This window comes from Puma concolor, chromosome F2 (genome assembly GCF_028749965.1).
Source record: "Puma concolor isolate L17-30 chromosome F2, mPumCon1.1.hap2, whole genome shotgun sequence".
In the NCBI taxonomy this organism is placed as follows: Eukaryota; Metazoa; Chordata; class Mammalia; order Carnivora; family Felidae; genus Puma; species Puma concolor.
This window is the reverse complement of record NC_141684.1, coordinates 682,399-706,209: the sequence shown is the minus strand read 5'-3', so window position 1 is coordinate 706,209 and position 23,811 is coordinate 682,399. Positions and strand designations below refer to the sequence as shown.

Genomic DNA, 23,811 nt, shown 5'->3' with positions numbered 1-23,811 from the left:
AGCCAATGAGCGCCAGGAAGGGAGGCGGGATCGCACGGCCTCGAAGAGTGACGGACAGGCAGGGCAGCCAGTAGACGTGGACGGTAGGAGTGAACGGCGGGAGACGCCCCCAATGGCTAGCCGAGCTCTCGATCCCGGCGGCTGGACCAGGCCATTCAGGGGCGGGGGGCCGGGCCTTGCGGACGCTTGTTGTTGTCCGGCCCGGGGAGGCAGAGGTCGCTCGCTCGGTCCTTTGCTCTCTCGGGCCTTCTGTGGCGGTCGGCGGGCAGGTCGGTCGCGATAGTCGGTCGCCTTCCAGGGGCGAGGCTATGTCGCGGTGGCAGCCCGGCAGGGCCGGCAGGGCCGGGAGTAACGGGACGTCGTCGCGGAGCTTCTTCCCCCGGATACAGTGCGGCCCGAACGGAGGCCGCGGCGCCGCCCTCCGGTCCTGAGGAGCCCGAGCTGCCCGGAGCCCACACCGCCTCCTTACCCGCGCCGAAGTCAACCGGCCAGACCCGGCCCGGCCACACTGAGCGCTGCGCAAGCAGGTAGGTGCCCGCTCTGTGACCGGCGCCGTGTCGGGGCCTTCAGAACTCCAGCCCCCAGCGGTCTTCGCGCCGGCGAGCGTGCGCGCGTGCGCGAGTCCCGGGGCGCACTGCCTCCTGGGATTTGTAGTTGTCCGCGACTAGGCTGGGGTTTCCCTTAGCCCGGCGGAGAGGCGGGTGCGGCCAGGCTGACGCTGGAGCGCTAGCGGCCGGCCGACCGGCCCTTCGGGGGTCTTGGTGCCTGCCTCTGTTCCGTGGCGTCACTAATTTACGAAGAAATTAGGCGCGGGGAAGAACGGAGGAAGCCTATGGCTCTCCTCTTTACCTGGATAGAGAGCCTGTAGAACAGGGAAGAGCGCTGCGCCCAGGTGACCGCAGGGCCCCAGCCCCAGCCCCAGGTGTCCTGGATCCTAACCCGGTGCGGGTTATTAGCCTAGCTGAGGAGCTTGGCCGGAGGGGTACTGCAGGAGTCCCGCACTTTTGGGGGCTCACAGTGACCCTCACCCCTAACGGTGGAGGAGGCTCTTCTGTCGCGGTGGGCAGTGTCCAGGGAGATAAACCAGAGGCCCCAGCATGAGCAAGATACTTGGTGCGCCCCCAGGTATGGGGACGGGGAGAGGGTTGGCCGAGCCAGAGCCTCAGGTCACCACTCTCAGGTAACAGGATCTAATCCGCCTCTCCTACCAGCGCGGAGGGCTTAGGAGTAAGCCGCAGGAGGGACCCGGCTTGTTTACAGCGGCTCCACTTACCCGGTTGGGAGGCCAGAGGCTGAGCCCCAGTGGCCAGATACTCATGGACCGGTCTCCCACCCTCAGGCAGCACTAGCCCCTCTGAGCGCAGGACCCCCTCCCCAAGGACATGAAGCTGTTGGAGAACTCGAGCTTCGAAGCCATCAACTCGCAGCTGACAGTGGAGACTGGAGACGCCCACATCATTGGCAGGTGAGGTGGGGGGTTGTGTAGGCTGGTGTCTCAGAGACCCTTGAGTTGAACCTGATGGGTGGCATGCTCCGTGGTCCCACGTGCCCCTTGCAGGATCGAGAGCTACTCGTGTAAGATGGCGGGAGACGACAAGCACATGTTTAAGCAGTTCTGCCAGGAGGGCCAGCCCCACGTGCTGGAGGCGCTGTCTCCACCCCAGACGTCGGGCCTCAGCCCCAGCAGGTAAGCTGCCGCAGAGCGTGCCTGCTGTGGGCTGTGGGGTTCAGGGCAGTGCTGGGCTGATGCTTCTCTCTCTGCAGACTGAGCAAGAGCCAAGGTGGTGAGGATGAGGGCCCGCTGAGCGACAAGTGCAGCCGCAAGACGCTCTTCTACCTGATTGCCACGCTTAACGAGTCCTTCCGGCCTGACTATGACTTCAGCACAGCCCGAAGCCATGAGTTCAGCAGGGAACCCAGCCTCAGCTGGGTGAGGGTCAGGTGGGGGGAGGGACCCACAGCCCCACAGCTATCTCGACTGTCCTTCCGACTTATAGTGGCCCCTGGGTTCTGCCCAGTTCATGCCTCCCGTTCTGCGTCCTAGCCAGTCCCAACCGTGACCATCCTAGGTGGTGAACGCAGTCAACTGCAGCCTGTTTTCGGCCGTACGGGAGGACTTCAAGGCCCTGAAGCCGCAGCTCTGGAACGCAGTAGATGAGGAGATCTGCCTGTCCGAGTGTGACATCTACAGGTGGGCCGGCATTCCTGCAGGAGGGCCGTGGGTGTATGTGGCACTTGGGCCTTCATGCCACTTCTTGCCCCACGCTCTGCAGTTACAACCCGGATTTGGACTCAGACCCCTTTGGGGAGGATGGCAGCCTCTGGTCCTTCAACTACTTCTTCTACAACAAGCGGCTGAAGCGGGTCGTGTTCTTCAGCTGCCGGTCCATCAGGTGGGCGCCTGGCCGCCTCCTTTCCCTTAGCCCCTGCTTTGTCACATGCCACTTCCCCAGCTGTACCCACCCCGCTCCTGACTTTGTCCTCCCTGGGGTCAGCAACGGGTCAGGGACAGGCAGTCCTAAGACCCGTTCCCACACCTCCCCCAGCGGATCCACGTATACTCCCTCGGAGGCCGGCAACGAGCTAGACATGGAGCTGGGCGAGGAGGAGGAGGAAGAGGAGGAGGAGGAAGAAGAGAGCGGAAGTGGAGGCAGTGAGGGCGGACCCGAGGAGACCAGCGCCATGGAGGAGGACAGGTGTGTGACGGTGGCTGTGGCCTGGCTCTCTGTAGCCAGGGGTCGATAGCACAGAGTGGGTGCCTCTCTGCCTGACCTCCTGGGAGTTGGCTCTGGAAGCTCACTGTGTGCCGTCTTCTGCCCAGGGTCCCGGTGATCTGTATGTGAGGACGAGGAGCAGAGGCCCCAGCTTCGTTCAGCTTCAGCCAGTGCCTGGAACCCTCACTTGAGGGTGCCCCAAGGCCTCCCCAGCTGGTGGTCATCCCGGGGCTTGCCAAGGCTGCAGCGCCGCCCGAGGCCACGCCCACCTAGCCCTTTGGCTCCCGCCTGCAGACGTCTGCTCACCCCCACGGGCTCCAGCTGCCCATGTTGTGGTCGGGCTGGACAGCACAGGGCCTGGTGGGAAGAGCCACTGCCCTGCCCCGACGAACTGACACAGGCAGGGACAGCTGGACTACAGAGTTTATTTTTGTATTTCGTGCCGGATCAGGCCTGGGCCTGCACACTCCAGCCCAAAGGGCCCGAGACCCAGTAATCAGGCCCCTGCGGTCACCACGCCGGGCTTGGCCAGCCCCTGACGCCCACCTGTACCACCCTCCCCCCCGTACCCTGCCCGTTGGGCAGCGTGCACTGAGTGTCACTTTGCTGCAGCTGGTTTGTTTCCAATAAAAAATTTCTGTGATTTAGTGGGGACCTGGGCTCCGTGCTGCGTGTGGGGCGGGGTCTGCGTCAAGGGCGGGGCTACTGCCTCCGGTATCCTAGCAACGGTCCTAGGGGCTGTTGAGCGGCCCGGACCTGCAGAGGCCAAAATGGAGACCGGAGTGTCAGATGTCAGCAACCCCTTTTCAGTAGAAGGTGACAGCCTGATCCTGGGTCTCGACTTGTATGATGCCGACAGCTATGACGTCCCGGATCCAGGGCTGCTCAAGGAGAAGAATGGTGAGGTGGCCTGGCCTCGCAGCCCCAGATCCCCACGTGACAGGCCTCACTCAGGCACCGGTTCTGTCTGCCGCGACACAACGCTCCGTGGGGAGTCCCCTAACCTGGCGAGGCACTCGGGAGGGCCCCTGGCTGCCTACAGCCTCCAGAGTTTGGGGCCCAAGACCACACATCGACAGTGTTTCCACTGCTGACCCGCAGAGTCGTTTTCGGAGCCAGTCCCGGGGCTTTTTACCAGCAGCTTGCGGTGGCAGAACATGACCCCGCGCGCCCGTGCCCGCCAGCTATGGCTACTCCTGCGTACAGGCCTCCGTGACTTCGTGGAAAAGGTGGGGCTTGCCTGTGGCACCTGCCTCGAGGCCTCTTTTCTGGCCCATTTCTTCCCCTCGCTGTCCCTAGGATGCCCCCAGCCCGGATCCCCTTGGCTCCCCTAGGCAGGGGCACTACCTCTCCTCCAGCACCCCCCCTCCCCCAGCTGAATGCAGGCCTGCTCGCCCCTGCCCGCAGGAAAAGAGAGCCGAGCTGTGCGTGGGCCGCTTGACACACGGGCTGGAGCCGCTGCGCCGCCTGACGGTGGCAGCTGGGCTGCGCTCAGTGGCGCAGGACCCAGCGGGCAGACGCTTCGTGGTGCTGGATGGTGCGGGCCGCCTGCACCTGCACAGAGAAGACGGCTGGGCTTACGAGAAGCTATGTGCCCCAGCAGTGCTCACGGGGCTGGTGGCGGTGCCAGGCCCTCTGGGTGCTGTGGGCCGCTTTGTGGGCTGGGGCCCCGAGGGGCTGGCCATACTAAGGCCTGACCTCAGCCTGCTGTGGCTGAGCAAGCCAGGGGTGGGCAGGGTGCCGGGCCACCAGCCCGTCTGCTGTCTGCCGGTGCCCAGCCTGGGGCTGTTGCTGGTGGCAGAGGAAGGAGGCAGCCTGGTGCTCTGGAAGTTCCGTTCAGGAGGCCGCTGCCTGGTGCCGTGTGGGTCACCTCTGCAGCTGCCACCAAGCCCTGCAGGTGCAGTCACCCGTTTGGTTCTCGGGCCCTTGCCCTCCCACCAAGCCCCATGCTGCTTCGCGGCCTGTGGCTCGGCTGTGCTCACCTTTGCTCTGGACAGCTGGGCTCTCGTAGACGTGCGCCGGGACCTGCATAAAACGTGAGGGGTGTCTAGGGACTGGGAGGAAGGTGGGGTGAGAGAGGACGGGTGAATCCAGGAGGGAAAACAAGTCATGGAGGGGCGCCGGGGCTCACACACCAGGGGGTGCTGAGTCTGCGGAGGCCTCTCTTCCCCTTCAGCACCATCTCGGACCTGGCCTACTGCAAGGAGGTAGAGGCCATGGTGACGGCTTCTCGAGACAGCACAGTGAAGGTGTGGGAGGCCGACTGGCAGGTCCGGATGGTGTTCGTGGGCCACACAGGTGCGCCATACCACTTAGGCTCTTGAGGCCCGTTCTCTCTCCACCCTGTGTAAGAGCTCCGGCGGTCGGGAGTCTCCGTCAGCCCTTCCCCGAGCTTCTCTGCACCGGCTGCATCCTGGGCCGCCTGCTCCCCTTCCCTGATCCCCTGGTGCCCCTCCCACAGGCCCAGTGACAGCTGTGGCCGTGCTGCCAAACACCGCCCTAGTCCTGTCAGCCTCGCAGGATGGGACGCTGCGCACGTGGGACCTGCAGGCGTCAGCACAGGTGGGCGAGGTGGCGCTGAGCAGCCGGGGCCGAGGGGTGCCATCTGGGCACGTGAACCGCCTGCTGGCGCCCGCTGGCCCCGGCTGGCCAGTGCTCTCTTTGAGCGCGAGCAGCGTGGAGCTGTGGCTCCTTCGCGAGCTCTACTCGCCGTTGGCGCAGCTGTCAGCGCAGGTGCTCCACCTGCAGACCGCGCCCGCGCTGCCCGCGCCCGCGCACCCGCCGCTGCCTATGCGCCTTGTGTGCGCATGCGCCGATGGCTCGGTCTACCTCGTGTCGGTCGCCACCGGGCGCACGGTGAGCGCGCTGCTGCTCGAACCGGAGGACGGCGCAGCCTCGCTGCTTTATTGCCTACCGCGCGAAGCACTGTGGCTGCTGACACGCGCCGGACACCTGGTGTGTGCCAACGCTGCACGATGCCCCATGCGCGTGCTAAACCGGGTGTGCCCGCCCCCGGCCCCTGCGCCCAGGCCCTGCTGCCTGCACCTATACAGCCACCTCACAGACCCCAGCAGCGCATTCGCCAGCTGGCAGATCGTACGCCAGCATGGGGGCGAGCTGTGCCTCGGTGACCTGGCCCGACCCCGGAAGGACAAAAACCGGTGGGTGCCGGAGCCGCCCACGTGGGGCGAGGTGATGGTGCCCGCGCCCACTGGCTAATGTCACGCGTAGGTACCTGCCCGTGGTGGGGCACACGGATGGCACCCTATCGGTCCTTGAGTGGCGCTGGTCGAAGCCCGTCTTCCAAACCGAGGCACACAGCCCGGGCCCCGTCACCGCCATTGCATCTACCTGGAACTGCATCGTGTCCTCTGGTCAGCATCTCTCCTCCCCCCAGGGGGCTGGCCTGGGAACCCCTTCCCTCCCCAGACAAAGGCGCAGTCCTGCCTCCCACCTGAGCAGGCGGAGACTTGACCGTGAAGATGTGGCGTGTCTTCCCCTATGCTGAGGAAAGCCTCTGCCTGCTGCGAACCTTCTCTTGCTGCCACCCGGCGACGGTGCTCTGCGCTCTGGGGAAGCGGGTGACTGTGGGCTTTGAGGACCCAGACAGCGCCACCTACGGCCTGGTGCAGTTTGGCCTGGGCAACAGCCTCCGCTACGATCACCGGCCCCAGGATGACCCCACGGACCACATCACTGGTGAGGGGCAGGCCAAAAATAAAGCCCAGGCCATCCTCTGGCCCTGGTCCCTCACGCTGAGCCCTGGTCCCTCAGGCCTGTGTTGCTGTCCCACACTCAAGCTGTATGCCTGTTCCAGCCTGGACTGCACCGTCCGCATCTGGACAGCCGAGAATCGCCTGCTGAGGTGGGTTGGGGCTGGGAAGGAGTGTGTGTGTGTGTGGGGGGGGTTGGGAGCCTGTCGGCAGCCAGCAGGGCTCCCCTACCTCTGCCCCCAGCAGAGCCCAGAGGCTGGACAGGGGAAAGGGGGCTTGCCCCTGCTAGTGTCTCAGTTTCCTCCTCTGGAGCAGGGCTGGATTCTCGCCCTGGCCACTCCCTTCAGGCTCCTGCGGCTGAATGGCGCCCCTCAGGCCCTGACCTTCTGCAGCGACAGTGGGGACCTGGTGCTGGCTCTGGGCTCCCGACTCTGCCTGGTGTCCCATAGGCTCTACCTGCCCACATCTTACCTGGTTAAGGTATGCAGTGGGCACAGGATTCCTGGGCAGAGTGAGGCTGCTGTGGGCAGACAGGCCCCCCCAGGCCAGAGCTGTAGGTTTCTTTCTCCTGTTCAGAAGCTATGCCGGAAGGTCCCTGATGTGGTGGATGACCCTCCCCTGCCACTGACCACCCAGGAGTCGCTGACCTCAGCCCAGCTGCAGAGGCTCGCCAGCTTACGTGGGGTGGCCAGTCTTAGGTCTGCTGGCCCAGCTGAACTGTTCTAGAGGCCCCTGCCTAGCTCCCCCGAGTCAGGGCCTGGCTGCGTGCACCCAGCACGGGGACCCAGAGCTCCCAGGCCACTTAGACCACCCCAACCTGTCCCAGCCCTGGCATCCCCACTCCTGGCTGTTGGGCTGTGTTCTGACAGGCCTGGCCATGCCCACCCCCAGGTGCTGGTCCCAGCCTCTGCCCAGTCCCCCTGGTGATGACAGCTAGTGTCCCACCTGTGCCCATCCCTGTCTGCAGCACGGACTTGTCTTTCATCCATCACCAGACGGCCACATCTCAGCAGCCAGTGTTGGAGGAGGTGGGGTGGGTCCCAACCCCCAACCCCCTCACCGTCCCAAAGCCCCAGCCCCTCAACCTTCCCTGGGCTCAGGCCACTCTCCTTCAGCCCCTGGGGCAGGCGTGGGATCCCGTGGCTGTCTGGAAAGCAGATGGCAAGACTGAAGGAGGAATGGGCTGACCCCTAACCCCCACCCAGGACCTAGAAGCCCTAGTTTCCCGGGATGAAGACCTTCAGATGCTGAGACTGGGGCTGGTGGTCCCGGCAGCCCAGCCCCCACCCTCCTGGCAACAGCGGCAGGAGGCCTTTGACAACTATCTGCGTCTCATCTATGGCCCTGGCTTGCTGGTGGGTATAGAGCCTCCCCAGCCTCAGCCCAGACTCCAGCCCCTCCCTTCACCCCGGGGCCTCACCCCTCACCCCTGCCTACCCCTTTTGCACCCCTTCCAGGGCATGCGTTCTGGAAGAGAGTCCCAGCAATGGAGTACTGTGACCCTCACACTGGAGAGAGAGACCTGCGATGTGTGTGCCTCGCCCACAGCTGCCCTCAGTCTTAGGCAGGCTGAGGTCTGCACCGAAGCCCTAAGGGGGCCGGCAGCCCGCCCCTTGCAGGACCTGGGGACCGGGGGCCAGCGCTTCGCCCCCCCTCCCCGAGTCCCCTTGCCCACCCCCCAGCCCCACCGGGGGGTGCACAGCAGGGCCTCCCAGGTGAGGCCTCCCGCCCCTCCCACCTCGACCCTGCCCCCATGACCCTGCCCCCCACCCTGCGACTCCTCCTCCCTCACCTCAGCTGCTGGCCCGCTCCTCTCTGAGCGGCAGCCTGGGCCTCAGTCTGGACCTGCAGCTGCAGTTGGAGCGGCTCCGAGGGGAGAAGCCTGTGGTCCCGGGCCTACCATCCCCCCACATACAGCACAGGGTGAGGCGCCCAGGCGGGTGGGTGCTGCCCACCCAGGAGCGGAGCTGCAGGGGCACTGGGGGCCCACGCTTGGCTCTGAGCCCCTCTGCTGCCCCAGATCCCCCTCCTGATGAAGAGGCGGCCCGAGGAGCTCCTCTCCAACCTCCGAGGCTTCTTTCCTGCCACCATTCAGCCCTGTGAGGTAAGGGTCCCTTGCTCTCTCTGGCGGCAGCCTTCTCACGCACCCCATCGTCCCTCTGCTGCAGACCTCCTGGTCCGATCTGACCTACGAGCCGCCTGTCGCCCTCCCCCCACCTCCTGGCCAGCCCAGCCGTGGTGCTATTGTCTGTGGGCCCTGACTCCTTGCTTTCTGGGGGCCAGTGGCCAGAGGGCCAGAGACTCCCGGAGAAGACACTAGGCACAGCCAAGGCCTCTGCCAGCTCATTGTGCCGGCACACCTCCTCCCCAGTGAAAGTGCTGGGTGAGCAGGTGCCATACGGACTGTCTGGAAGACCAGAGTCCTCTCCCTTTACAGGAGCAGAGGCCACAGGAGCTGGCCCCTTGCACTCTGCCAGCTTCCCAACGTCTCCATCCCAGACTCCCTGCACACGCTGGCACTGTCATCTGCCCGGGGCGGTACTCCATTGCGATCCTTCCTGCAGCCGTGCCATCTACCCAAACCCTCAGCCCACCTCTCCAGGCTCCTAGCACCAATTCTTACGGACATCCCGGTTCCAGGGCTGGGGGCCAAGCCCCGTGGAGAGGGTGTGGGGGTGTCAGGGCTCCCCAGAGGCTGTCCAGATTTCCTCCTCAGTCGTCACAGCTGACGCCTCCCTTGACTGTCCTTCCACCTGGTTTCTAAAGGTTCTCTTTGCCTGTCTGCGCGTTTTGGATGTTGACGGAGAAAACAGAGAGTCACGATCCGGGTAGCACAGATTTGGTAGCAACCTAGATTGAGTCCTGTTGACGAGCAAAAGCCAGGGGTCTTCACTCACAAAGTGCAGAGGCATTAGGGAACTCACACAGGTTGCTTTCTAAAAGTTGTGGCTAGAAGATGTAATCCCATTGTACACGTCACTGCTTTTCTGGGCACTTTAGTCTGGTTACCGGAAACCAGTTTTTACAGAGTGTCCTTTTTTCGCAAGATTTTATTTTCAAGCCCAGTGTGGGGCTTGAACTCACAACCCTAAGATCAAGAGTTGCACGTTCTACCCACCCAGCAGCTAGAGTGTCCACTTGCGCCCGAGAGCTCAGGGCCGCAGTCCACTGTTGAGCTTCTGCCCAGCTCCATGCAGTTCCTCTTTCAAAAGGAGGATGAAGTTTTAGTTCCCAGTCTGTACGGTCCGGGGGTGTTACACAGGTGCACATGGACGGGGGCGCGAGCCCGGTTCAGCTCCCGGAGACCCGGCCGCGGAGCTGGACTGGCCACTGAGGGGGGTGGGAGGGCGGGTGGAGTTCGGGTTCTCAGCCCACCCCGCCGTGTCCACCTGCAGCCCTCGCGCAGGCCCGTCCACTTCCCCGGCAGCGTGCCCAACTCCGTGGTGCTGCAGCAGATGTGGCCACACAGGGAGGTCAGCGGCCTCGGAGCCCCCGCCCCGCTCACCAGCCACGGCAGACACCAGGCAAGGGAGGTCCGGGGGGCTCGCTCCTGGGCTCTGTGGAAGGGGGCCCGAGCTCCCGCGGCATGCCAGCGGCCACCCGTGCTCTCCCCTCTGCAGCCAGCTGGGAGCCAGGACATGTGGCTGCCACGACGACGCGGGAGGCAGTGGCACGCCAAGCGGCAGCAGAAGCTGATCCGGTGGTTGGGGGAAGAGGAGGCGGAGGAGGAGGACGACGACGAGCTGTATCTGGACTGGGCCTCCGACTCCCTGAGCCCACGCGGGCACCTCTCCGAGTTGGAGGAGGCCAAGGTAGGCACCCACTAGGCCCCGGGGCTGCCAAGGTCAGGAGCGGAGAGGGGGGCCTGCAGCTGCTGCCGCTGCCCCGCAGAGCCCCGAGGATTGGACCCCGAAGCCCTTGCACTCTCGTGACGCCTCCGCCGGGACCCAGGCCTCGCGCGGCCCCTCGTACCCCTTCAGGCGCTCGCTCTGGGAAGAGCGCTACGGCCATCTGCCCAGGTTTCTGCAGTTTTTCGTCTGCCAGAACTGGTTCAAAAAGCTGTTCCCCATCTTCAACCTGAAGGTTCGGGGGTCTCGGGCACCTGGGAAGCACAGGATGGCGGGGAGGTGGGCAGTGCAGGGAACAGGGCCTCGGCGCTGGGTATCACAGGTGTATCCCGAAGTGGGCACGGTGGAGGGCCTGGCCTCGCTGCTCATGGACCTGCTGGACGAGGTCTCCTGGGCAGACCGCGTGCACATCCTGGGAGCGCTGCTGCGGCTGCTGCCTGACGCGAGCGGAGACCTCTGTAACCGGCTGCGGGGCATCCTGGAGCGCTTGCTCAACCTGGACCAGCCCCCCAGCCTCGAGGTGCGCCCCTGGCCCCGCCCCCAGCCCCGCCCACCGGCCCGCCCGGGGCCTCCAGCACCTACCCGGCTGCTTTGCCCCTCTGCGCTCAGGACCAGACGCAGAAGCAGTTCGTGATGCTGGCGTTGCAGCTCCTTCTGGCCTGCTCCCTGGAGTCCCACGAGGTGGTGCTGGAGCTCATGTCCTACTTCCTCTACTCGCCAGCCTCCTGCCGGTGAGTTTTGCTCCCTACTCATCCTCACCACCAGCTGAGGAAGGCTTCTGGATAAGCTAGCTGCTCACCACTGTCCCAGGCCCTGGCTCAAGAAGCTGCTGGAAGGGCTAGGCCTTCAGGATCCGCAGGGCTTCCTGTTCAAGGAGATGACGACCTGGGTCCAGGGCCCGGACGCCAACTGCAAGGCTGCACTGCGCCGACGCTGCTGCCAGGAGCTGGAGGAAATGATGGAGCGGCTACAGGTCCCGGTGGATGGGGGGGGGGGGGGGCAGGCCACTTGCCAGTGGAGCCTCTTGTCTTTCCCCTAGGCTTTTCCCAAGTCGGGGTGGGGGGGATCCAGGTACAGCTGGCTGGCTCTTCGGCTTGCTCTGTACCTGTGCTCATTGGTCCTCTCCTGTTGTCCCCCAAACCCCCATCTCTGGGGATCTTCCTGCTCCTCCCCAGGAAGCAGTCTGCAGCCAGGTCTGAAGCTTGGGGCCAGGGGCAGCACCACTCAGGCCTCCCTGCTGGGGGAGGGAGAGCCTCTGCCTTGGGCTTGGCGGCATCTTCAACTGGCTGTTTCCCCCACAGATGGAATCCTTGCAGCCTTCTGTAGTAGCCGAGTTGTCAGAGGTGCTGCCCAAGGTCTCCAGGACCTCGGCACTTTACCCTCCTCCCAAGGAGGCCCCGTCTCAGATTTCCGTGCTTTCTGGGTCACCTTTTCATGTCTCAGTGACACCCTCAGCCCATTCCTGGGCCCCCTCACTGGTGGTCTCACCTGGGGAGCTGGACTTGGCCACCCTTGAGTCCCAGGCCCAGCAAATGCTTCCACCAATGTGCTTCTGGCGGACCAGACGCACGCTGTCAGAGACACTGCGACACTTCTGCCCCTCGTCCGAGGTCCATTTGCAGCCCTCAGTACCCACTGCGCTGCCGGATAAGCCACTGCCACTGGAGCAGACGGACTGGTCACAGTCGCAGATGCTAGACCTGAGGCCGATCGATGCGCTCAACTTCTTCTGTGAGCAGCAGCGGGCCCGGCAGCAGAGTCCCCTGCAGGAGGAGCCCGAGAGCCCATGCCTGAGCTTGCGCCCACCTGTGCCCAACACAGTGCTACCACAGCCCTGGGATCGCTGGTGAGGGGGCCACCAGGCCGGGACAGGGCCTGTGTGGGGCAGCTGAGGGGCTGACGGGGCCAAACCCACTTCCCTACCCCTCCAGGCACTATCCTATCCTCCGGCTTCAGGAGGCCAAGGTCCAGAGGTCTCCGATGAGACTGAGAGGTGAGTAGGGACAGGGGGAGAACTAGACCTTGACTTCCACCTCAGCCTGAGACCTCACTGTCCTGCTGGCCCACAGGCCGGATGCCGTCCCGGCTCCGGGTGGGCAGTGCCCTCCATGGCTCCATCCGCATGCTGAAACTGCCCCTGCCGAGGGTGGAAATTCGTCCCTTCCCCCCGGCCTGGCCCAGGCCTGCCCGTCCGCTGCCCCCACTGCTCCTGCAGCCTGCTTTACAGCGCTACTTTCTGCCAGATGACACGAACCCTGACAGCTACAGTTGACCAGGCTGGTGGCCCCAGTCTCTTCTTCCCTCCAGCCTGGAGTCAGGAAGCCGCTTTCCAGCCAACTGTTCTCCCCCTAGAAATAAAGTCCAGAGGTCGTGGCCAGAAAACTGGGTGTCACCTTCATCTTTGGGGGCTGCAAGGGTGCACGGGACGGGGGGGGGGTCCTGCTTGTGTCTTGTGAATCTCCCAGTGGCCAGCTGCATGTGCAAGGCAGGAGCCAGGGCCACGCTGGAGTCTGGCATGGTCAGCACTTGTGGGGGGGGGGGGGGCAGGGGCTGTCTGCCTGGAGAGGGGCCTATCCCATGTGGGCATGTCCCTGCTCAGGCACTCAGCCAGCGTTTGTCAGTAAATTACTGAGGTCAAGATGGGAGTGGGAACTTGTGGGCCAGCAAGTGGCCAGGCATGGAGGGAGTGGGAGGGTCTAGGTGGCCACAGGGGTGTGTGTGTGTGTGTGTGTGTAAGTGTAAGGGAGGGGAGCCTGCAGTTTGCCGGAGGTGAGACCAGAATCTGTTGGTGCCTTGGTTACCCTTGGGTTGGAAGGGAGAGGAATTGATGGAGTCCCATGTGCTTTATTCAAGAAGCAATAGAGGGACAGCAACCCTTTGGACCCTTCTACCTGAAAATTGTCAGGAGACATACCTTGTATGTGAAGTCTCAGAAGGCTCAGAGGGCCTTGGCTTCCTTCTGAGCTGTCGAAAGCTCCCAGGACACTGGTCAGACAACTCGTAGGGCCCAGGTGTGCACTGGCTGTGGGGTGTGCCTTTGCGAAGGGCCAGTCTAGCTTTTACATCCTTCTTTTGGGCCGTCAAGCAGCAGTTTGTTTCCTGTGAATGTTTTCAGCCTCCGACTTTAGAAGTTTCTTCTCCATGGCTTTCTGCTTAGATAATTTGTCCGCAACCCGCCCGCCCCAGGTCCTGAACTGTGCAGCGGCTCTTGTTCTGGGGCTGCCAAGAGGGTGGCCCTTTCCTCGCAGAGTAGGGCAAGAAGCCCCAGGACCTTTGTATAAAAGGACCCATGCCTGCTAAGACAAGGACCAGGAGGCCTAGGGTGGTCTGCTGCTATAGGTGTTTCATGCTTTAAGTTATAAAGCCATTAAATTCTTTTTAAAATACCAACATGAGAGGGGCACCTGGCTGGCTCAGTTGGTAGAGTGTGTGACTCTTGAACTCAGGAGTTCAAGCCCCACATTGGGCATAGAGCTTGAGAAAATAAGTAAAAATAGATATATTTGTAAAAATACCAACATGAGAGGGTCGTCTAGGTGGCTCACTCACTTAAGCCTCTGACTCTTGGTTTGGGCTCAGGTCACGATTTCAGTCAGGAGATCAGTGCAAAGTAGCACAGAGCCTGTTTGGGACTCTCTCTCCCCCTCTCTCCCCCTCCCCCACTCCCGTGCCTTCCCACGAACTCTTTTTTTAATGCTTATTTTTGAGAGAGAGAGAAGGAGATACCGAATTCGAAGCAGGCTCCAGGCTTTTCCATATCAGCACAGAGCCTGACCTGGGGCTCCAAACCCACAAACCACCAGATCATGGCCTGAGCCGCAGTCCGACGCTTAACCGACTGAGCCACCCAGGCGCCCCTCAAAATAAACATCTAAAAAATGAAAATATAGGGGCGCCTGGGTGGCGCAGTCGGTTAAGCGTCCGACTTCAGCCAGGTCACGATCTCGCGGTCCGGGAGTTCGAGCCCCGCGTCGGGCTCTGGGCTGATGGCTGGGAGCCTGGAGCCTGTTTCCGATTCTGTGTCTCCCTCTCTCTCTCTGCCCCACCCCCGTTCATGCTCAGTCTCTCTCTGTCCCAAAAATAAATAATCGTTGAAAATAAAAAAAAAAATAAATAAAAAAAAAAAAAAAAAAAAAGAAAATATATCATGACCAGGTGGAGGTTACGTCAGGAAATACAGGCTGGTCTAACATTAGAAAGTCAACCAGGGGCGCCTTTCCTGGCTCAGTCTAAGGAACATGCGACTCTTGGTGCCAGGGTATGAGTTCGAGTCCCACACTGGGGGTAGAAATTACTTAAAAAAAAAAAAAAAAGTCAAAGTAACGGACCATGTGACTCTTCCAGGGAGGATAGAGCTCTGCCCCACCCACGATGGAAGAGGGGCCATGTAATCCGTCAGCTACCACTGGCTGGTTGGTCCCCCTAGGACCGGGGTCACACCACATGCGACGATTCCTTACGGGCGCCTCCAGGGCCACCCTCGGCCGCGGCGTGGGGCTGGGGGCGGAGCACGCAGTCCACAACGCGCAGGCCCTCGGTGTGGCTCCGCCTCCGGGCGCCGGCCCCGCCTCCGCACGTCGACCCAGCCCCGCGCGCGGAGTGGGCAGCCTCCCGACTGGTGGCTGCGGCTTCCGTTCCTCTGACGGGCCGGGTCTCAGCCCGGGTGGCGGCTGGGGTGATCCGCGCGGGCATGGGGGAGGCCAGGACTGGCGCGGGCGCGTTGGCTAGTGGGCTAGCTTCCGCAGGGTCGCCGATGCCGGAGGCCGGCCTGGAGGCGGAGGTGGCGAAGCTGCTGCCCTTCCTGGCGCCCGGGGCGCGGGCGGACCTGCAGGCGGAGGCGGCGCGGCACGTGCTGGAGCTGACCGGCTCCGGGCCCGGTCGGACGCTGCTGGCCGGCCAGGCGGCTCTGCTGCGGGCGCTGGTCGAGCTGGCCGCGGCCCCGGCCCCGGCCCCGGCGCGCGACGCCGCTCGCGCCCTCGTCAACCTCGCTGCCGAGCCCGGCCTGCACGAGCCGTTGCTGCAGGCCGAGCCCGAGCTGCCTGCCCGCCTGCTGGGCCGCGCGTTGGATCCACAGTGGCCCTGGGCCGAGGAGGCGGCCGCCGTGCTGGCCAACCTCAGCCGAGAGCCGGCGCCGTGTGCCGCGCTGATGGCAGCGCTGGAGGTCGCGGAGCCGGGGGAGTCAGGCCTGGGGCGGCTGGTGCGCGCGCTGTGCACGCCTGGCTACAACGCCCGCGCGCCCCTGCATTACCTGGGGCCAATGCTCTCCAACCTCAGCCAGCGTCCCGCGGCGCGCGCCTTCCTGCTGGACCCCGAGAGGTGAAGCCCGGGGCTCCCGCGGGGAGGGGGTGGAGGTGAACAGGGATGGCACTGAGCGATCCCTTCCTTCAGGTGCGTGGTCCAGCGGCTGCTGCCCCTTACCCAATTCCCAGACTCCTCCGTGCGCAGGGGAGGGGTGGTGGGGACTCTCCGAAACTGCTGCTTCGAGCATCGTGAGTAGGGGTGGGGGTGTGGCGTTTGGGGGGATGGGACGGAGAGATGGCCTTGGGGCCCCGCTAGACTGACCCCCGTTCCTGTTCCCCCTCCCCCCCAGGACACCACGAGTGGTTGCTTGGGCCCGAGGTGGACATTCTCCCTTTCTTGCTGCTGCCCCTGGCTGGCCCCGAGGACTTCTCCGAGGAGGAGATGGAGCGTGAGTGGCTTGGGTGGAGCCTCATGGTTCGCTGGGCAGAAGGGGACGCCAGTGGCGGGCGGGGGGGGGGGGAGAAGATGCCCAGGGCTTGACCTGGCTGAAACCTTCCAGCCAGGGAGTTGCTGAGCACGAATGGGGCTAACCCAGGTTGGGTCTGGCCTGATGCCTGGTGCTGGCACCCAGTGGCTCGCACACACCCCCCTAGGGCTGCCTGTTGACCTGCAGTACCTGCCGCCAGACAAGCAGAGGGAGCCTGATGCCGACATCCGAAAGATGCTCATTGAAGCCATCATGCTGGTGAGCAGAGGCCCTGCTGTGTTCATGCCGGCTCCTACCATGCCACACACGCGCGGCACGCTCATATCTGGATAACCTTTGCCCGCTCTCAGCTGACAGCCACAGCACCTGGTCGGCAGCAGGTGAGGAACCAGGGAGCCTACCTGATCCTGCGTGAGCTACACAGCTGGGAGCCGGAGCCCGACGTGCGCGTGGCCTGCGAGAAACTCATTCAGGTGGGTGCGGGGTTGGTGGGGAAGGGGGCGGGATGTCCGCGGTGCGCCAGCCCCAGCTGCTCACCTGCCTCCCCTGCTGGCAGGTGCTCATCGGGGATGAGCCAGAGCAGGGCATGGAAAACCTGCTGGAGGTGCAGGTGCCTGAAGACGTGGAGCAGCAGCTGCGGCGGCTGGACCGCCAGGAGCAGGAACAGCACACCCGGGAGCGGTCAGAGGAGCTGGCTCCGGAGCCACGAGCTGGAGGGGCTACACCCACCTGAGCTCCGGGCCTTCCCGCAGCCAGCTGTGGGCCTCTGGGTCTCCTTGCTCAGAGGTTGTTCCCTGCCGAGAGGTCTCTAGGGTGAATGTCCAATATGCCTGGGAGGGCGAGGGGACCTCTTTGTGCCCCGTGACTTCCAGCAACTCCGGTTGCTTGGAGCAGCGCTGGTCAGTCAGAGCTAGCCGTGCTCCAGGACTCTCAGGTGCCTCCAGGAAGATGGCTCACGGGCGGGACGGATAAACAGTGCAAGCCTGAGCAGCCCCGGAGGGCACTGTCGAGGTCTGTGCATCGGTGGGCGTCCGGGTATAAGCAGTGCCCTTTGCTGCCAGGCCCACCCCAAGTCCTCTATTCTGGGGTCCTCAACGTGCCCTGCCTGAGACCCAGCCTCAAAGGACTGACCTCGTGAGACTTTCAGCATCAGCCTGTCCTGGGATCTCCTAGGGCTGTGACCCCCTGGCCTGTCCTTGGAGTGCTTGCTGGGCGCTGTGTTCCCATCATTCTCTCCACCTTCCTGCTTGACCTGTGCCCCAGGACGGCCCTCAGCCCCTTGCTGTCTTCTCTGGCCCGCCCTGCTGTGACGTACTTGCTGTCCGCTCTGACCGGGCCCTGTCCTTGGAAGGCTTCCTTGAGCGTCCGAGCCCTTTGCCTGACACACTCGGAGTGTCTCTGTGATGTGCCTGCATCCTCGCTCTTAAGCAGACCTCTCCCCTTCCCGCCCTTTGTCACCTTGGAGCCTCCTATGGGCCCAAGAACCTTGTCCTTCCCCAGCTCCTTGTGTGGTCCCTCAGTTCTAAAGCTGCCACACCAGGCCTGGTAGAGGGTCAGTGTGGCCCTCCCCCTGCCGCGCTCCTTTCCCAGGGCCATCTTTGGCACAGGATTCCAGAGTCCTGGCCTTCCCAGGCCCCTTGCACTCTGGCACTGGAGTGCTGCTGCCGCGAGAGCTCCCAGCACCCCCACTCCGCGTGTCCTCAGTCCTGGCACTGCCTGCAAAGCTGGGGGTCCACTCCGGTTCCTCCCATTGAGGCCGGTCGCTTCGCGGGTGTGAGGTATCTCTTTCCTCTCTGGTACTCTCTGTAGTTTTCCTCTCCTCCCAACTAAAAACGTGGCACGGAGGTGTGTTCTCCCGGGATGGTTCCCCGTGGCTGGTTGCCCTTCCTGCACAGAGACATCCACATCCCCTCCACAAAATAAACGCTTTATCTGGCCTCGCCTCTGCCCACCCATGGCAGGTAGTGCCCAGGCGTGGTCCTGATGGCAGATGTGGAGCTCCGCGATAGGAGCTACCTGGAGGCGCCTACCCCCAGGCTGGCTGTCCTCGCGCTCCAGAGCCCCAGCTGGGCAGAGCCTGCACCTCTTCTTGGGTCGGCCTCTGCGGCCCAGGCGGAGGCCCAGAAGCAGTGCCGGGGGCGCCGCCTCGGAGGCTCCGAGTCTCTGCCGGGCTCCGGGTGCTCAAGCTTAGCTGGCTTCTCTGCAACCGACAGCAGTGGGGGATCAGGAGGGGCGCCGAGGGGCCGGCCACCTGCCCACACCCCCCTCCCAGGGCCCCCACCCTACCTGGCGGCATCCTGAGCGTGGTGCCAGAGAGCGCGTGCGTGGCGGGCAGCATCCAGCAGTGCGCGGCCACCTGCTGCAGGCCCAGGCGCGCACACGGGCGAAACTGCAGCAGGCCCCGGATCAGGTCCCGGCACTCTGTGGGTGAGGGCTCACAGCTGTGGCCTCCCACTGCCCACTCTCTTCCCCCCCAGCTGCGTCCATCACCATCAACAACGCTGGCAGCGTAGAGGAGTCAGCCCATTCGGACCCCCCAAATGCCTGGAGGGAGTCAGTGCTTCACCATCGTGAGATCAGGGCACGGAGAGGGAGGGCAGCGTGCCCTGGGCTGGTGCAGAGCTCGGTGGGGCCGCTGCCTTTCCAGGCAAGGAGTCTGAATCGGGGCGTCCTCTAGCCCAGCTTCCCTGTCCCCTGGTTGCTGTGGTCCATTTACCAGCCTGGGTTGGGGGTGGGGTGCCAGGTCAGTCTCCCATGCCACTCCCTCCACGCAGCATGACCCTTCTCTGGACCCAGGTCTCTCTTGCCTACTTTCCAGGCCCGAGCTGGGGCTCAGAAGGGACACAGGGTGTCCTCACTCACCTGGGGACGTGCCCGGCCTGAAGGTGGGGCCATGGTGCATCAGGTGCAGCATGCGGTGGGTCTGGTGCTCCTTGAAGGGCAGCTTCCCGGTCACCATGGCATAAAGGATGATGCCCCTGGGGGCACAGGCTCCTCAGGGCGTGCCCCCTCCCCTGCCCTCCCACGGGTCCTGCCTACGATGGGGTGCCTGCGGGCGCCATTCACAGGCTCCACAGGTCAGCCTGCTCCCCATTGTACTTGCTCATGAGGATCTCGGGGGCTGTATAGGCCACGGAGCCACAGAAGGTGCTCGGCAGCAAGCTCTTGAGGCCCAAATGGCTGGCGAAGCCAAAGTCTTTGCAGTGGGGAAGGGGTGGGGTGGGGTGGGGGTTGGGCACAGGGCAGGCAGTCCCCCAGGTGAGGAGCAGGAGGGCGAGAGAGCGAGGGCTCGGGCGGGATGACTGGGGGGCTGACCTCACGTGTGTAGGTTTCTGCAAGTGCAGCTGTGGGCAGGGGTGGGGCTGGGTCTCCTGGGAGGGTTGAGGGTCCAGCTGGGTCACGAGTCAGGATAATCTAGGGAAGAGAGTAGGGGCTGGGCCAGAGGCTCACCGGTCAGCTTTAGGAGGCCTCGGTCATCTAGGAGGGTATTCTCGCACTTTAGATCCCTGCATGGGGAAGGGGAAGGGCAAGAGGTGCTGGCCCTGGGCTCAGATGGGTGGCCTCTTGATGCGGGTGTGGGAGCAGGCTGCAGAGGCGGCAGCGCCCTCACCGATGCACAATGCCGGAGCTGCGGCGGTGGGCCACGGCGCTGACGAGCTGCCAGAACAGTCTGCGGGCCTCCTCCTCATCCAGCCCCGGGCTGCAGCGGCGTTCCGACACCCAGTTGATGTGTTCCAACAGGTCGCCGCGGGCTGCCAGCTCCAGCACCAAGGAGGAGCGCTGGCTGTTCTGGTAGGTCTCGTACAGCTGCACCTGCCGGGCGCCCACCCACCTGCCGTCACCCAAGGAGGGGCTGTCCGGTGCATTGGATCAGGGTCTCGGGATGGGGCTGAGCCCCAAGCAGAGGGGTCCTGGGTGGAAGAGGGGGTGGGCCTGGGCAGCTGGAATGGTGACGGCTGGCAGCGGGGGATGGGCAGGACGGGCACAGGCTGGGTCGGGGCCTCTGCCTACCACATTCGGGTGCCTATAGGTAGCATTGAGTGATGATGTTTCACGAGGCAGGAACTTTTGGGAGAACTCCACAGGGGCCTCGGCAGCGGAGATGATCTTGACGGCCACCCACAGGGGTGGGGGGGTGGCCGTTGTGTGTAGACCACAGCCCCTGGAGGGGGACACGGACAGGCCCCATGTCCTTTGTGCACATTGCCCAGCTTGGCTGGGGTGAGGTTGGGAAGCGGCATCCTTGGGGGGCAGTGTTGGCCTTCCCCTTCTTTCCTGGCACTGATGTGCTCAAGGGGTTCTGGAACTGGGAGTAGCCAGCTTGCAGGAGCCTTGGCCTCCAGAGAGGATGCCAGATCAGCAGGAAGGTGCCTCAGCGGGGTTAGGACAGGGCCCACTGGGGCTGGGCTAGAGGGCGGTGGCCGAGCCTGCTGCCCACCTCACCATGGCATGGTGCTTGCCCCGCAGGTCGGAGGCCAGCTTGGCGTTGTGCTGCATGCGCTCACGTGTGGCACAGGCCAGGTAGACTTTGGAGAAGGCCCCAGAGCCAATCTTCCTGGAAGAGAGCAGGTAGCCATTGTCCCTGCATTCACGCACCTGCTCCATGAAGTTTCGCTGGCCCAGCTTTCGCCTGGCACTGCCCTTCACGGGGGGCAGGGTGCCATGGAAGGGGGCAGGGCGGTCCAGCTCACTGCAGGGAGTTGGGGTCAGGGAGCAGGGCTGAGGCCTGACTTGTGTCAGATGGGCTAGGGCGACAGGGCTGGAGGAGGCTGATGGGACCGGGGCAGAGGCCAGGCAGCGACCAGGGCTGAGAGCTCGGGGTGGGAGGCTAACACAGCCGTGGACTGGTGTGGGGCAGGGCAGACTCTGGGGAAGCAGGGGCAGATTCTAGAATGGAGGGTTCTAGAGCTGCCCCTGCATTGTGCCCTCGAAGAGGGGTGTCCTTCTCTCCCCCAGGACCTGCCTTCCCTGAGAACGTCTTGCTGGAACCGACCTTGTCCCCCGTAGGGCCCACTCTTTGTGGGGTGAGAACCCTCGAGGCAGGGTGAGGCCTCTGTGGGCCATCCGAAATGTGACTGGCCACAGGGACCTTTAAAGAAGCTTGTGGGGAGCATGTGGGGAGGGTAGCCACAGGAAGGTAAGCAGGGTCTCTAAGGACATCAAGAAAGAAAAGGAAGCACAACACATACTAGCAACTGTTTCAGCGAAGCCCCCTCATGCTTTGAGAGGGTACCAAGGTGGCAGCCAGGCGGGCTGCCGGAGAGGCTGAGCCAGAAGGGCATTGGGTGGGAGCCCTCTGGTTTTCTTCTGCTGTGGCCTAGAAGCTTCTCTCACCCAGGCCAAGGTCTACTGCAAGAGGCCTTGCCCCCCAGAGCTCTCTGGAGACTTGGACACATCCCCAAGGCAAGCAACAGTCCTGGTCTGAGCCCCCACCTCAAACCCTCCAGCTCTAGGAGACAGTAGCCAACGTGGTCGGCCCTTCTTCCCCTGGCCTCCAGAGTCTTCTCTGGGCACCGTTGCCCTGGGCAGTAGCAGCTAATGTTCCTGAGCACCTGCCTTGTGCCAGGCACTGCCCTAAGGAGTCACAGGAGCTGTGGCTGCCACCTCCCTCAGCCCTGCTTCCTGTTCACAGGCCGTGCCCAACATGCCCATCCCATGGTAGGCGTTCACATCCGGGGGCTCAAACCGGATCACCACCAAGTGATTCCTGTTTTACGGGTGACGGTTTGGGCAGTGGAGGTTCAAACGTGCAGCCTTTCTGCTGTGAGCTAGAGGGCACAGTGCTATGGGCTGCTGTCCTGGAGACAGCAGGAGAGCCTGGTCTTGGTGGAGGCTTGGTGAATCTGTGGACTTGACTTGTTCCCCACCGGGATCCACAGCGGTCACAGTGTGCCTGTTGCAGTGAAGGCCTGGGGACGCCCTGGTAGGACGGACCCATTTTCTTATCCCTGTTGGACCAGAGCCGCCTTAGGTAGGCTTCTGCTTAATATTCCTTTGCCCACCCACCGCCCTTGTTTGGCAAGTTGCCTGCGACATGGAAAACGGGCAGACTATCAGGTTCCTTGCTGACTGAGGGGTACGAAAGAGAAATGGCTCCTGGTTTCAAGCAGAGGGGCTGTTATTCAGGCGTTAGGTGTTAGCAAAAGGGAAAACCGTGTGGCTCTGGCCAGGGGTGTCTGTGCCTCTGAGTTGCTGCTGTGGAGCCGGGGAACCATGCCCCTCTTAGCTTCCCAACTCCCATCAGTGCCAGAACACAACTGGAAGCCAGTGAGAATTGTGAGGAGACAGGCGGGACCCCGCTCTGTCCACCCTCCCTTTGCAAAGTCTTTCCTGCCCTCCCCTCTCTGTACCCTCAGTCATTCGTCAATTCTATGAAATTCATTGAGCACCCATCATGTGCCTGGCTTGGTGCTCAGCACTTGGGAGCAAGTCACAGACGTGGGCGTTTCTCTCATAGAACTTCCAGTTGTAGAAAGCAGATTGGCATTAATGTAGGAAAGCTGGGGTGCCTGGGTGGCTCCTTCCGTTAAGCATCTGACTTCAGCTCAGGTCATGATCCACGGCTGGTAGGTTCGAGCCCTGCTTCAGGCTCTGTGCTGACAGCTCGGAGCCCGGAGCCTGCTTCGGATTCTGCGTCTCCCTCTCTCTCTGCCCATTCCCTGCTCGCACTCTGTCTCTCTCAAAAATAAACATTAAAAATATATGTAACGTGGGGCGCCTGGGTGGCTCAGTCAAGCGTCCGACTTCAGCTCAGGTCATGATCTCACAGTTACTGAGTTCGAGGCCTGTGTCGGTCTATGTGCTAACAGCTCAGAGCCTGGGCCCTGCTCTGACCCAGCTCAGAGCCTAGACCCTGCTTTGGATTCTGTGTCTCCCTCTCCTCTCTCTGTCCCTCCCCCACTAGTGCTCTGTCTCTCTCTCTCTCTCAAAAATAAACATTAAAAAAAATTTTTAAATATATATATGTAACGTAATAAAGTCAAATGACAGCTGTGATGTGTGCTGGGACAGCCTGTGCCCTTGGGGCGTGAAGTCTGGCTGAGGCTGGGGAGTGGGGCAGAGCCAGAGGGCCATGCTGGGCACTGGCCATGGGGTTCTGAGGCAGGGCTTGGTAAGGAAAGCGAGTCCTCCAGATGTGAGCTTCCAAAAGGCCTGCCTCCTGCACTGCCCTAGCAACTTCTAGATGCTGTGGTCAGCCCCTCCCCCTTTCACCCAGTGACGGGCTGGAGTGGTTAGTGCTCTTCCTGAGGAGCCAGCCCCCCTCTGCAGAGCACCTCACCTCACCATCAGCCTTCTGGATTCTGTCCCTGTCTTTTGGGTTCCATCCCTGCAACAGAGCAAACTGAATGCCTTCTCTCTTTGGACAAAGAATGTCCCTCCCTGCACTGTTCAGCAGCCACCCTGCCCCAGTGTGTGCAGCAGGGCCCCTACTTTGCACCCCACACCATCACCCACAGCTCTCTGCAGACACAACCTGCTGCAAGATGAAGACATTTGTTGGGCCCTGGATGTTGTGCTGTTGGCCACTTCCTTCTCAAGTCGTTCTTCTCACTTTCTGAGCTTCTGGAACGCCACTCTTTTTTTTTTTTTTTTTGGTTAGACATGTCTACATGATTTCAGCCTTTGAGGGTGTGCAGGTGCCAGTGTCCCTGCCTGGGGTGCAGCTCTCTCCCGGCTTCTTCCCTTCTGAGTCCGAACACACCTCCTTCCACTTGCCAGCTGCGCCGCCTCACAGTGCTTGGTGTGTCTTGTTTGCTTATCACCTATCTGCTCTTCTCTCCAGAGCCCCGGGTCCCCAATGCAGAGAC

The 23,811-nt window shown here is 63.0% G+C and overlaps 4 protein-coding genes and 1 long non-coding RNA gene across 6 annotated transcripts; 3 read left to right on the top strand and 2 right to left on the bottom strand.

Moving 5' to 3' along the window:
* Window positions 1–153: 153 nt before the first annotated feature.
* On the top strand, window positions 154–3,361 carry MAF1 (MAF1 negative regulator of RNA polymerase III). The gene is made up of 8 exons (XM_025922492.2): window positions 154–527; window positions 1,340–1,465; window positions 1,559–1,687; window positions 1,765–1,930; window positions 2,070–2,191; window positions 2,274–2,393; window positions 2,547–2,696; window positions 2,822–3,361. Exons 2-8 carry the CDS (start codon window positions 1,383–1,385, stop codon window positions 2,841–2,843), a joined length of 792 nt encoding a protein of 263 aa, XP_025778277.1. The 5' UTR covers window positions 154–527; window positions 1,340–1,382; the 3' UTR covers window positions 2,844–3,361.
* Window positions 3,362–3,484: 123 nt separating this feature from the next.
* On the top strand, window positions 3,485–12,657 carry WDR97 (WD repeat domain 97). The gene is made up of 23 exons (XM_086695648.1): window positions 3,485–3,614; window positions 3,816–3,943; window positions 4,122–4,750; window positions 4,891–5,012; window positions 5,176–5,875; window positions 5,946–6,088; window positions 6,177–6,413; window positions 6,489–6,579; window positions 6,775–6,907; window positions 7,004–7,125; window positions 7,395–7,455; window positions 7,633–7,782; window positions 7,885–8,142; window positions 8,225–8,350; window positions 8,448–8,531; window positions 9,823–10,239; window positions 10,319–10,510; window positions 10,598–10,795; window positions 10,885–11,006; window positions 11,086–11,248; window positions 11,577–12,121; window positions 12,207–12,268; window positions 12,345–12,657. Exons 1-23 carry the CDS (start codon window positions 3,485–3,487, stop codon window positions 12,545–12,547), a joined length of 5,016 nt encoding a protein of 1,671 aa, XP_086551774.1. The 3' UTR covers window positions 12,548–12,657.
* On the bottom strand, window positions 9,458–10,956 carry LOC147571748 (uncharacterized). Its single transcript, XR_015246842.1, has 2 exons — window positions 10,858–10,956; window positions 9,458–10,712 (listed from the first exon to the last, which is right to left on the bottom strand). It is a non-coding gene; the product is annotated as an uncharacterized LOC147571748 (long non-coding RNA).
* Window positions 12,658–14,525: 1,868 nt separating the features above from the next.
* On the bottom strand, window positions 14,526–23,290 carry LOC147571747 (testis-specific serine/threonine-protein kinase 5-like). Its single transcript, XM_086695956.1, has 10 exons — window positions 23,283–23,290; window positions 21,590–21,710; window positions 20,448–20,890; window positions 20,015–20,123; window positions 19,614–19,816; window positions 19,454–19,509; window positions 19,070–19,199; window positions 18,866–18,981; window positions 18,290–18,424; window positions 14,526–18,203 (listed from the first exon to the last, which is right to left on the bottom strand). The coding sequence occupies exons 1-10, from the start codon at window positions 23,288–23,290 to the stop codon at window positions 18,016–18,018; spliced, it is 1,509 nt and encodes a 502-aa protein (XP_086552082.1). The 3' UTR covers window positions 14,526–18,015.
* HGH1 (HGH1 cochaperone) lies at window positions 14,966–17,940 on the top strand. 2 transcript variants are annotated; one of them, XR_015247051.1, is made up of 7 exons: window positions 14,966–15,591; window positions 15,664–15,764; window positions 15,866–15,964; window positions 16,170–16,261; window positions 16,354–16,476; window positions 16,560–17,559; window positions 17,621–17,940. XR_015247051.1 is itself a non-coding variant. In XM_086696020.1 (6 exons), the coding sequence occupies exons 1-6, from the start codon at window positions 14,966–14,968 to the stop codon at window positions 16,734–16,736; spliced, it is 1,218 nt and encodes a 405-aa protein (XP_086552146.1). In that variant the 3' UTR covers window positions 16,737–17,940. The 2 variants fall into 2 exon arrangements, 1 of the variants encoding a protein (XP_086552146.1); XM_086696020.1 differs by having other exon boundaries at window positions 16,560–17,940.
* Window positions 23,291–23,811: the final 521 nt, after the last annotated feature.